Genomic DNA, 12,966 nt, shown 5'->3' with positions numbered 1-12,966 from the left:
TCCTTACCTCTAAATTTCTCTTTACAACACCCCAACCCTAGAATGGTATTATCAAGGTTACCAATTACCTTCATGTAACCAAATTCACTGTCAATACTATGGTTTCATCCTCCTTCTCTGGAGCATTCAACATTCTCTCTTTCAATTTTAAATTATGGTTTCCAACACTCTCCTAGTTTTCCTCCTACCACACCTGCTTTTTAATCTTTGTGGATTTCTCTCCTTTCCTCACTTCATATCCAATTCATCAGTGATTTTTATTTACTTTTGTTACCAAGATTTCCTTTTATCTCCAAGATGTATTCCAAGTCCATTTCCTTCTTCCATCTAAACAGCCATCATCCTAGTCAAACTCATCATTTCCTCTCCCCTAATCTACTAAAACATAGCTTTCTCATGGATCTCCATCTTTCATGTCTGTCCCGTTCCCTACAAAGCCAACAAAGTGATTATTCAAAAAGATCAGATTAAGTTTCCACCGTTTATTGTAACACTTTAGATAAAATCCAAATTCCTAATCCTATTTACTAAACTGTCTATGATTTGGCCCCTGCCCATTTCTCTGTTCCCTCCTCACTCCCATAAGCCATGCTGGCTCTTTTCTTTTCTTTTCCTTTCTTTCTTTTTCTTTTCTTTTTTTTTTTGAAATGGAGTCTCGCAGTGTCGCCCATGCTGGAGTGCAATGGCACGATCTAGGCTCACTGCAACCTCCGTCTCCTGGGTTCAAGCTATTCTCCTGCCTCAGCCTCCTGAGCAGTGGGATTACAGGCGCCCATCACCATGCCCGGCTAATTTTGTATATTTTTAGTAGAGACGGGATTTCACTATGTTGGCCAAGCTGGTCTCCAACTCCTGACCTTGTGATCTGCCTACCTTGGTCTCCCAAAGTGCTGGGATTACAGGCGTGAACCACCACACCCATCCCCATGCTGGCTTTTTTCTATCTTTCAATCATGTCAAGCTTGTTTTCACCTAAGGTCCTTTCCTCACTTCATATCCAATCCATCAGTGATTTTTATTTTCCTTTTGTCACCAAGATTCCCTTTTATCTCCAAGACGTATTCCAAGTCCATTTCCTTCTTCCATCTAAACAACCATCATCCTAGTCAAACTCATCATTTCCTCTCCCCTAATCTACTAAAATATAGCTTTGTGAACTATGTTCACAAAGTGAAAAGAACAAATGTTCATTGTTCTTGAAATTCTCTCTGCCCTGATCTTAAAGGGCTGCTCCTTGTCATTCAGATTAACACTCATACTTCATTAGACAAGTCTTTTCTGAAACCTATCTTTACTAAGTCCCCTCATTTTAAAAGTACATATTACTAGCTGGTATTTTTTGCCTTGTTTGACTATTGCTAATCTTGCCCACTAGATTACAAATTCCAGGAGAAACAAGGCTCTGCCTGGTTCAGCACTGTATTTCCAATACCTAAATCAGTGCCTGTTATATAACAGATTCTCATTGTTTGTTGAATAAGCAAGTGAGTACACCTAAATCTACAGAATGTCTATAAACCTGACCCAGCCTCAAGGTGACTCAGGAGAAGAGTCAATGAGTCTCTCCCAGTACAGACCCAACTGCACTAAGGAAAAAATGTCTAGAAGCAACCTGATTCTGGGAGGTGGGAGTATCCTAAAAACAGCATGCAGTAGCCAGATTTCCATTCAAAAACTACTATACTTTTTTAGTGCTTACTAGACATATTCTAAACACTGTCACAGGTGCTGGTTGACTGACATACCCATCCATAAGAAGCTTACAAGCTGGTGCCTAGCAAGCAATGAAAGGTTACTCATCCTTCTATTATATAACTGCTGCATACATATTAAATTACCTGTGTGCAGAAAAGTGGGCCTCAAGTATACAAAAATGGCTAGCAAATAAGAATAGTAAACCTAAATATTTTGTATCTAGCTGCTTACCCATTTCTGCATTAAAATTTTATGTGCCTAATTCAAGTTTTATGTAAGACCATGGTACTATTTTAATGGGATAGTAAGTGTGTAGTTATTAAAGACTTGGCCACATAAAAAGATGTGTGCACCCACATTTATATAAAAAATCTGAAATAAAAGTAAACACATAATCGGCTCACTGCAACCTCCACCTCCCAGGTTCAAGTGATTCTCATGCCTCAGCCTTCTGAGTAGTTGGGATTTAACACCATACATGGCTAATTTTTTGTATTTTTAGTAGAGATGGCGTTTTGTCATGTTACCCAGGCTGGTCTTGAAATCTTGAGCTCAGGCAATCCACTTGTCTCGGGCTCCTAAAGTGCTAAGATTACAGGCATGAGCCACCGCACCCAGCCCTCTTTTGGTAGTCTTGAAGCACCAATTTCATAACAATAATGCATTCTTAGGAGTTCTAGTATGAAGAATGCCAGTATTTTCAACATTGGAGAAATAAGAGGCAATCTCATGGAAAATAAATGAGTTAAAAATCCATTTCACATTTGCAGTTTTTCTCTTTTTTAAGTATAATCTATCTCTTTGGTTTGGCTTTGGTAAAAGACTAGAATGTCTGTATATATATACTGTATAATATACAGCACTCCTTTTGCAATGTTTTTTTATTTAAAAAGTAAGTTCTGGATAAAGTTCTGAAAAAACTTTCTCATTTCAAAACCAAGTAATTGTTTCTTTTTTTTTATTAGATACATATACATAAAAATGATACATAAAAATGAAATCACAAATTGCACAGAAAACCTACCATTCCATAGGCCTGCTGTTGGACCCAGTTGATATAATCATTCCTTATGTCTATCAATTCTTGTACTTCATGTATATAAAATTTATCATACTGTATAATCTGTCCCGTTTTCTCATTTACCTACAAAAGAAAATGTAATTGACATTAAATTTAACCAGTACTCAAGACAGAGAAATTTTTTTTTTTTTGAGGTGGAGTCTTGCTCTGTCGCCCAGGCTGGAGTGCAGTGGCACAATATCATCTCACTGTAAGCTCCAACTCCCGGGTTCACGACATTCTTCTGCTTCAGCCTCCCGAGTAGCTGGGACTACAGGCGCCTGCCACCACGCCCGGCTAATTTTTTGTGTTTTTAGTAGAGACGGGGTTTCACCGTGTTAGCCAGGATGGTCTCGATCTCCTGACCTTGTGTTCCGCCCGCCTCGGCCTCCCAAAGTGCTGGGATTACTGGTGTGAGCCACTGCACCCAGCCAAGACAGAGAAATTTAAAATGTCTAAAGAAAAAAATGCTTTGGGGATATTCTTAGCTAATATTTTCTTCCTACAAAAAATAATTACTGAGTGCCTACTATATGCAAAATGCTAGTTAAGTGCTATGGGAGACCCAAAGATTTGTAAGATGTGATATCTGCATTCAGTACCCCAAAATCTAGAAAAGAAAGACATGTCTTTATAACTACAACACAGTATGAGATATGGATGATTAAAGTATATATGGTATATATAAACTAGATACTATAAAGACTTATGGTTGGGAAATGGGACCTTAATAATAATAGCAGCTAATGCTTGTTAAGTGTTGCTCTGTGCTGGCATCTGATTAGAATAAATTTTAGGAAGTGATATCCGGACATGATGTGAAAAATGAAGAGGATGCAAATTACCACCCCAGAGATTATCTATTAATTACAAAGATAAGAACAAATCTTTACAGTGCAGAGCACCATCTTAATCAAGTGATCTAACTAATCATCACCAACACTGGAACAACGAAATATTATGTTCTTGGTGATATAAATCAACAGGAAGCATACAAATGATCTATGAAGGAAAAATGGTTTAACCCAAATCCAATCAAGTCTCCTAATCTAAATTCTAGGTTACAGGAAATACAAGGGATAGAGGAACAAGTTAAATAAATATTACCATGAGGAAACAATCAGACAAATCCTGATTATGAAACTTTTATAAGAAAACTGGCCAAGAGTCTTCAAAAAGTCAAGGTAGCAGGGATCGAAAAAAAAAAAAAAAGGAGCTATTCTAAATTAAAAGAGACTAGAGGAATTCTGGTACTAAATATGGCATAATACTTTGTATCAGACTAATCTTCCTGACACTAACAATTATAACTCTAGACAATACATTAAAGAAAACTGCTGTACTTAAAAACACTGAAGATCCACCAAAAGTAGGCAGAAACAGGAATGGATACAAGCAGAGGATAGAGCTCAAGCAGAAAGCAGCAGTCTTAATAGACAGAGACTGAAGCTGCCAGCACAGCCAGCCAGTGAGGAATAAAAAAATCAAAGAAAGGAATCCAGAAGACGAAGCCCCAAAATCTGTGTGCAAACTCCCCCCACATCCTTGGCTAACTCTAAACCATGAATGCACAAAGTAAGACCTGCTAAAAGTAAATAAATAAATAAATAAATAAATAAATAAATAAAACTCAAACCCAATAAACCAACAGAAAGTACAGCTAAGAGGCTACTCCTTTTTCTTTTTCCTGAGATGAAGTCTCGCCCTGTTGCCCAGGCTGGAATGTAGCGGCATAATCTTGGCTCACTGCAAGCTCCGTCTCCCAGGTTCATGCCATTCTCCTGCCTCAGCCTCCTGAGTAGCTGGGACTACAGGCGACAGCCACTACGCCCAGTTATTTATTTATTTGTTTTTTTTTGTATTTTTAGTAGAGATGGGGTTTCACCATGTTAGCCAGGATGGTCTCGATCTCCTGACCTCGTGATCCGCCCACCTCGGCCTCCCAAAGTGCTGGGATTACAGGCGTGAGCCACCGCACCTGGCCAGAGAGGCTAGTCTTACAATAAGAGTTCGAAACAAGCATTTCCAGAGGAAAAGGGGCACATTTCATAATAATAAAAGGATTAATTCACCAAGAAGTCACAACAATCCAAAATAGCAGACCTTGAAAATAAATGAAAGAGAAATCAACAGAACCACCATCATAGTTGGAGATTTTTAACACTGCTCTCATTAACTGATAGAAAAAAATAGACAAAACCAGAAAAAAATAGACAAAACCAGCAAGTATAGATGATCTGAACAATTTAAACCAACTTGCACTCACTGTCATAGAACACTTCACCTAACAATTGTACATGAAATGTTCACTAAGATAGACCAAATCCTGGACCATACAGTAAGTCTTCATATATTTAAAAGAATCCAAAGTATACAACATACGTTCTTTGTCCACAATGCAATTAAACTAAAATCAGTAATAGAAGATTTGGAAAATCCTAGAATACTGGCAATTAAACAAAACACTTGTAAATTACTGAAAACTTTTCTTGAACCTGTAAGAGAGCTAAAGCTACAAGATAACTAAGTAGCCTGAATCCAAGGATCAACAAATGCTTACAAAAGGTAATAAAGTGCCAGAAATGGCTCATTTGTGGCAGGCAGCAAGAGGAAACTACTATTGTCATACAAGCAGAAGTAATATGCTAAAATTTTAAGGATCACTTCAAGCTGAGTGTGGGGTAGCTTGATAGTATGAAACCCAGCAGAGTCCCAGGCAACTGGCACTCACAGCCTCTTGCCCATAGACTGCCACTGGGTGCCCATGAAAACAACTGGAAACAAGGCAGAGGGGGAAAAAAAGGAAACAAGGCAGAAGATCAAGAGCCTCTCTCAATGGTACAAGGAATTAGCTGCCATGTGAGAAAGGAACAAAGGCCCGCCACCCTGTCCAGATCCTTCCTTCACACAGAGCAAAAGCCTTCAGCCACCGAGGAAGGGGAAGCAAACCCATGTCTCGTTGCTGAGGGAGGGAAAAACCTTCAATTCCTGGGAGGAAAGGTGACAAGAACAGTCCTAGGCTCAGAATCTTATATCAGCAGGACCAGAGCTCTGCAATTGCTGGGGGAGGGAGCAGAAACTGCCACACAAAAAGATCCAAAGCAGTTTGGTTGCCACAGGGAAAAGGGGAGGGAATTCTGATAAAGTTCCATGAGAGGTCCACGCACACATAATTTACCTAAAACCAAGGCTATGCTGTAACAACCAAGAACCATTTCTGTTCCCTCTCCTCTACCAATCTTGAAAGGACTGAGTAACAAGCAACACCAGTTTACAACTGACAAGAGGAAAGAGTGAGAAGAAAATCCCTCTAAGGAGTAGGCATGCAAAGTGGGGCACAAACATTCACAAAAACCATTTGACACTCCACTTCCACCCTAAACACACCGTACTACAGGCCTCAAATTCCTCCAGTGTTAGAGGCCTCAAATTCCTCTAGCATTAGAGGCCTGTAGTGTAATGAAGGTATTTATAACAAATTAAAAATTCAATCCCAGCGTAACCTCTGACTAAATAAACTCAAATCCTTACACTAATACCAGATAGGAGAGGTGTACCAATTTATAAGCTTTAAACCTACTGATTTCAGTTTCTTACTATTTTATAGATAACCCAAAATTATGAGACATAGCAAAAACCAACTGAACAGGCTGGGAGTGGTGGCTCATGCCTGTAATCCCAGCACTCTGGGAGGTGAAGGCGGGCAGATCACCTGAAGTCAGGAGTTCAAGACCAACCTGGCCAATGTGGCAAAACCCTGTCTCTACAAAAAATACAAAAATTAGCTGGCTGCGGTGGCACATGCCTATAATCCCAGCAACCTGGAAGGCTAAAGTACAAGAATCACTTGAACCCAGGATGTGGAGGTTGCAGTGAGCTGAGATTGCACCACTGCACTCCAGCCTGTGTGACAGAGCAAGACTCTGTCTCAAAAAAAAATTATTAAACTGAACAAAACAAAACAAAAAAGTGTCTAGAGACAAAGCAATCAACAGAGTCAGATTCAGAGAAGACCCAAATGTTGGAGCTAGGAAACAGGGGCTTTAGGAAATATTTTTAACTTAAAAGTAAAAACACACAAAAATTTGTGGGATGCTAATAAATCCAGGCATAAAAGAAAGAAAATCTATAGCATTAAATGATCATATTAGAAATAAAGGTTAAATCAATGATCAAAGTTTCTGCTTTAAGACTCTAGAAAAAAAAAGATCATATTAAGCACAAATCAAGCAGAAGGAAGGAAATGAAGAGAAATCAATGAAAGAGAAAACAGAAAAACACTAGAGAAGAAATTAAAAGCAAATGGGTTATCTGAAAAGATAATAATGAATAAACCTACAGTCAGACTGACCAAGAAAAAGAGATGACACAAATTACCACTATCAGGAATTAAAGAAGAAACATGATTACATACATATCTTGGTAAAACTGACTCATGAAGAACTAGAAAACCTGAAATGTCCTATATTTTTTTTTTTTTTTTTTTTTTTTTTGAGACGGAGTCTCGCTGTGTGTCCCAGGCTGGAGTGCAGTGGCGTGATCTCGGCGGCTCACTGCAAGCTCCGCCTCCTGGGTTCACGCCATTCTCCCGCCTCAGCCTCCCAAGTAGCTGGGACTACAGGCGCCCGCCACCACGCCCGGCTAGTTTTTTGTATTTTTAGTAGAGACGGGGTTTCACCATGTTAGCCAGGATGGTCTCGATCTCCTGACCTCGTGATCCACCCGCCTTGGCCTCCCAAAGTGCTGGGATTACAGGCTTGAGCCACCGCGCCCGGCCATATTTTTTAAATTTAATAGGAAATTAAAAATTTTCCCAAAAGAAAACTCCAGGGCCAAAATGGTTTCACTGATGAATTATATCAAACATTTAATAAAGAAGTAATACCAATCTTAACCAAACTTTTTCAGAAAATAAAGAAGGATCATTTCTTAATTCATTTAATGAAGCCAGAATAAACTTGATACCAAAAGCTGACAGCAATATGAGAAATAAAAATTACAGATCAATATCCCTCATGAACACAGATATAAAACCCTCAATAAAATATTAACAAATTAAATCCAATAATATATATAAAGTATAATATACATATAACACCAAGTAAAGTTGATCCCAAGAATACAAGGTTGGTTTAATATCCAACTATCAATGAATTTCACAATATTTCTGAAAAAAAGGAGAAAAAATATCATCTGTTCATCTCAACAGATGGAAACAACACCTGATAAAATTCAACATCCATTTATAATAAACACTCTCAGCAAATGAGAAATGGAAGAAAATTTCTTCAAACAGATAAAACCCATCTAACCGCCCGCTACCCCCCATCCCCCACCCCCTGACATTCAACATTATACTTACTGTTAAGATACTGAATGTTTTCTTTCTAAGATTAGGAACTAGGCAAGAATGACCACCATAACCACTTATATTCAACATTGTACTGGAATTCTTAGTTAATAAAATATGCCAAGAAAATAACATGATTGTATATATTAAAAAAGCCAAATGAATCAATCTGTAAGAGAATTACCAGAACTAAGAATTTATCAAGATCACAGGGTAAAAGGCCAACACTCAAAACTCAATTTATTTTCTGTAGGCCAGGTACAGTGGCTCATGCCTGTAATCCCAGCACTTTGGGAGGCCAAGGCAGGCAGATCACCAGAGGTCAGGTGTTTGAGGCCAGCCTGGCCAACATGGTGAAACCCCATCTCTACTAAAAATGTTAAGAATTAGCTGGGCGTGGTGGTGGGCACCTGTAATCCCAGCTACTTGGGAGGCTGAGGCAGGATGATCATTTGAATCCAGGAGGCAGAGGTTGCAGTGGGCCAATATCTCACCATTGCACTCCATCCCAGGTGACAGGAGTGAAGCTCTGTCTCAAAGAAGAAGAAGAAAAAAAAAGGCTGGGCGGTGGCCCACGCTGCTAATCACAGCACTGTGGGAGGCTGAGGTGGGCAGATCACCTGAGGTTGGGAGTTCGAGACCAGCCTGACCAACATGGAAAAACCCCATCTCTACTAATAATACAAAATTAGCCAGGCATGGTGGTGCATGCCAGTAATCCCAGCTACTCGGGAGGCTGAGACCGGAGAATCGCTTGAATCTGGGAGGCGGAGATTGTGGTGAGCCGAGATCACGCCTGCACTCCAGCCTGGGCAAAAAGAGTGAAACTCTGTCTCAAAAAAAAAAAGAAGAATTTCTCTGTACTAGCAACAAATAATTGGAAAATAAAATTTTTAAAAATCATTTACAATAGCATCAAAAACATAAAACATTTAGGAATATATTTTTGAGAAAGAGAACGAATAAAATTTTTAAAAGAATATGCAAAATCCTTGAAAACTACAAAGCACTGCTGAGAGAAACTGAAGAGTCATTCACTATGTTCACGAATCAGAAAGGAGTAGCAAGACTCAACAATCGCAAAAAACAAAATTTGACTGGACTCTAGTTATTTAAAAAGCAGTAATATAAACAACATTTTTGCTATAAAAGAGGAAATCTGAAATATGAATGCACAGATAGATGACATTATAGAATTATAGTTAACTTCCTTAAGAGAAATAATGCTACTGCTGTTACACAGAAAAATGCCTATATTCTTAAGAGATGAAATATGAAGTATTAAAGGATGAGATCTACATTTTTCTTTCGAATGATTCATGAAAAAAGAATACACACACAACATATATAAAGCAAATGTGACAGTATGTTAACAACTGCTGAATCTAGAATGGAGGGCACACAGGTTTTAATTATATTTGTTTTCAATGTTTCTGTAGGTTTGAAGATACTGCAAACAAAAATCAAAAAGGAAAGTGAATGGAAAAGATTTAAAAAAAAAAAAAGGTTTGAAGGAGAACATTCTGGGCAGAGAACAGCATCAGCTAAGGAAACAAAATCTGCATGTAACTGCCCCCAGCTAAACTGCTAAAGAGAATGAGAGGCACGGGGAGCAAAACTGGATTCAACATGCAGTTGGGAAATAAGCTGACCTCAATGCTCTCTAGGTTAGCCAACCTCAGCCAAGGCTCAGGCTAAAACAAGGCCAATCCTGTAGGAAATAGAATGCGCATCATTGCATGCCAATGAGTTCTGGCATGTTTTGTTACAGAATGTTACTGTGGCAAAAGCTGATACATGGAGAAATAAGGTTTTAGATTTAAAAAGTAACAGAATCAGTTGTATTTTATGAATAATATTCTGCTGAGTGAGGTATAGTTAAGAATAAGTAGAGAGGCTGGCAGTAGGATTAGGAGATTGCTAAAAGATTTAAAGTCTCTAAATAAGAATGCAGAGGTCATGGCAGCTAATGGATATGGAAAACAAGAGAAGAGTCAAAGACAACTTCAATATTTCAACCCTGGGTAAGAGTAATTTTAAAAATTACCATACACAGGCTGGGCACGGTGGCTCACGCCTGTGATCCCAGAACTTTGGGAGGCCAAGGTGGGCGGATCACGAGGTCAAGAGATCGAGGCCATCCTGGTCAATATGGTGAAACCCCGTCTCTACTAAAAACAGAAAAATTAGCTAGGTGCGGTGGTATGTGCCTGTAGTCCCAGCTACTCGGGAGGCTGAGGCAGAAGAATCGCTTGAACCCAGGAGGCAGAGGTTGCGGTGAGCCGAGATTATGCCACTGCACACTAGCCTGGCGACAGAGAGAGACTCCGTCTCAAAAAAAAACTACTGTACACACACACACACACACACACACAAAGTGAGGAAAACAAGACAAACCTTTCTTAGTTGAAAGTAATGGCAGGACTGTCAAGTCACTCAAGAGAAACATTTGCCTCAAAGACATAACTGACAGTAATTTTCCTTAAAGGAGACAACTAAAGCTGTGGGTGAGGGAGAGGTAGAAAGTAAAACAAAAGGAGCCAAATGCAGACCCTACGGAGATGTTGCACTTAAGAGAAGAAAAACCACCAAAGAAACAAATAAAGTTGATCTAACATTTACAAACTAAACAAAACTAGCTAACTTTCCATTGAAGAATAACAAAAGTAACTATATAATTTGTGAACAATCACATATACATTAAAACTAAGCAATATCTGAAAGGGAACAAAATGAATCACTCAGTAACTATATAAATCTAACCAGACAATGCTGGTGTCCAAATAGGTACTCAATAAATATGAGATGGATGGATGGACAAATAAAACTTAAGAGATATTGTCTATAGTTCTTACTTCTAATGGCACTTTAAAAGGATTGGTCTATATCTGTTGCATTTTCAGTGAGATGTATTATGCTTATTGTTAATTTTTAGTAAAAATAATGGTTTATATAATTTTCATGTTTTAATGGTTTATATAATTTTCATGTTTTCCGAACTTTTGCCCTGAAGTATTCCTAATAGAAAAAGAGAACAAACACATATATAACACCATTACCCTACCTCCTTCCATGGAAGGGGGTAGAGGACTGTCAGGTCTTCAGTATGCATTATCAAGAAGGGAAGCTAAAATGTTCACTATAATTCAGACTCTACCTTAAAATTCACTCAAATTTGGCTGGGCGCGGTGGCTCATGCCTGTAATCCCAGCACTTTGGGAGCGGAGGTGGGTGGATCATGAGGTCAGGAGTTTGAGACCAGCCTGGCCAAGATGGTGAAACCCCGTCTCTACTAAAAATACAAAAATTAGCCGGGCATGGTGGCACATGCCTGTAGTCTCAGCTACTTGGGAGGCTGAGGCAGGAGAATCGCTTGAACCCGGGAGGCAGAGGTTACGGTGAGCCAAGATCATGCCATTAACCCCCGCCTGGGGGAAAAAAGGGAAAACCCCTTTTTAAAAAAAAAAAAAAAAAAAAATTCAAATTTTATGTTCCAATAATAAAATTATAAAAGCTATCATTAAAGTAGACTTCACATATATTATCTCATTTAAACAGTCCTATGAAATGTATACTATTATTATGATCGTACAGATGAGTATACTAAGGCTTAGCATTTAAGAAAGTAACCAAGGTCACATAAGTAACAGAGCCAGAAATATAAAACATGCCTAAGACGCTTGCATTCTTTTTTTTTTTTTTTTTTTTTTGACAGAGTCTTGCTCTGTCACCACCTCCCAGGTTCAAGCAAGTCTCCTGCCTCCTAAGTAGCTGGGATTACAGGTGCCCATCACCATGCCCAGCTAATTTTTTGTACTTTTGTGGAGACGGGATTTCACCATATTGGTCAAGCTGGTCTGGAATTCCTGACCTCAGGTGATCCACCCACCTCAGACTCCCAAAGTGCTGGGATTACAGGTGTGAGCCATTGCGCCCAGCGACACATGCATTTTTGACTCACTATATGACTGTCCAATTTGCTTGATTCTGTGGCTTAGCACTGAAGGTACAAATAATCCAATTTAAGAAGCATACATTTAATAATACTGCTTTTATTTCCACAGTTGATATTTTTATCTCCTCTAATTATTGACAAAAGCACTTTCAGTTCTTTTTTTCTCCCACTGTTTTGATTGCTTTATATCTGTGGCCAGGATACTCATTTGGGAGAAACTGACCAGAGTTGTACTACTATTACTAGCCTTCAAACAAAACAAAGACACCAAGTTTATATATGGAGACCAAAATCTTCATCCTAGAAGAAGGGGTTGTCAAACTACAACCTGTGGGTCAAATGCTACCCGTTGTGTTTTTTTTTTAAGTAAATTTTGCTGGAAAGCAGCCACTCCCATCCATTTACATGCTATCCACAGTGGAGTTGAGAGTTGACTAGTTGCAACAAAAACTGTATGGCTCACAAAGCATAAAATATTTACTATACGGTCCTTTACAGAAAAAGTTTGCAGGTCCTACCCTGGAGTCTTTAGTATTGTGCTTTAATCAACTGAAATAATTAGTCAAACTCTTTCTACTAAAAAAAGAAAATACACAGGATAGTTATACAAAAAAACACAATGGCTTTCCCCTCTCCAATATTTATGTTTGTACATATACAAACTAATTTTTAATCACATTGGATTCTAAAATTTAGTGCCTCTTGCAGAAAATGATTCACATCCCACTGACCTCTGATATATATTTTTGTTTATCTTACTTAAAATGTAAAAGTGAAGCCACAGTTTCGATTCCTAAAAGCAAACAGGGGGAAGAGGTGAAGCAATATGGCAAAATGGAAAGCTCCACCGATCGTCCGAGCTTCATGGACACCAATTTAACAACTATCTACACAAAAAAAGCATCT

The 12,966-nt window shown here is 38.7% G+C and overlaps 1 protein-coding gene across 5 annotated transcripts in view; it reads right to left on the bottom strand.

Annotated features, from left to right (window-relative positions):
- The window catches only part of HERC4 (HECT and RLD domain containing E3 ubiquitin protein ligase 4), a 151,664-nt gene that overhangs the window by 45,267 nt on the left and 93,431 nt on the right, over positions 1 to 12,966 (bottom strand). For all 5 annotated transcript variants that reach the window (XM_025396583.1, XM_025396585.1, XM_025396584.1 and 2 more), the window contains one exon: positions 2,720 to 2,839. In XM_025396583.1, coding sequence (XP_025252368.1) covers positions 2,720 to 2,839 — 120 coding nt within the window. The remainder of the gene's footprint in view (positions 1 to 2,719; positions 2,840 to 12,966) is intronic.

Source organism: Theropithecus gelada, chromosome 9 (genome assembly GCF_003255815.1).
Source record: "Theropithecus gelada isolate Dixy chromosome 9, Tgel_1.0, whole genome shotgun sequence".
In the NCBI taxonomy this organism is placed as follows: Eukaryota; Metazoa; Chordata; class Mammalia; order Primates; family Cercopithecidae; genus Theropithecus; species Theropithecus gelada.
Note: the sequence above shows the minus strand (reverse complement) of the source record. Positions and strands in the feature narration are given on the sequence as shown.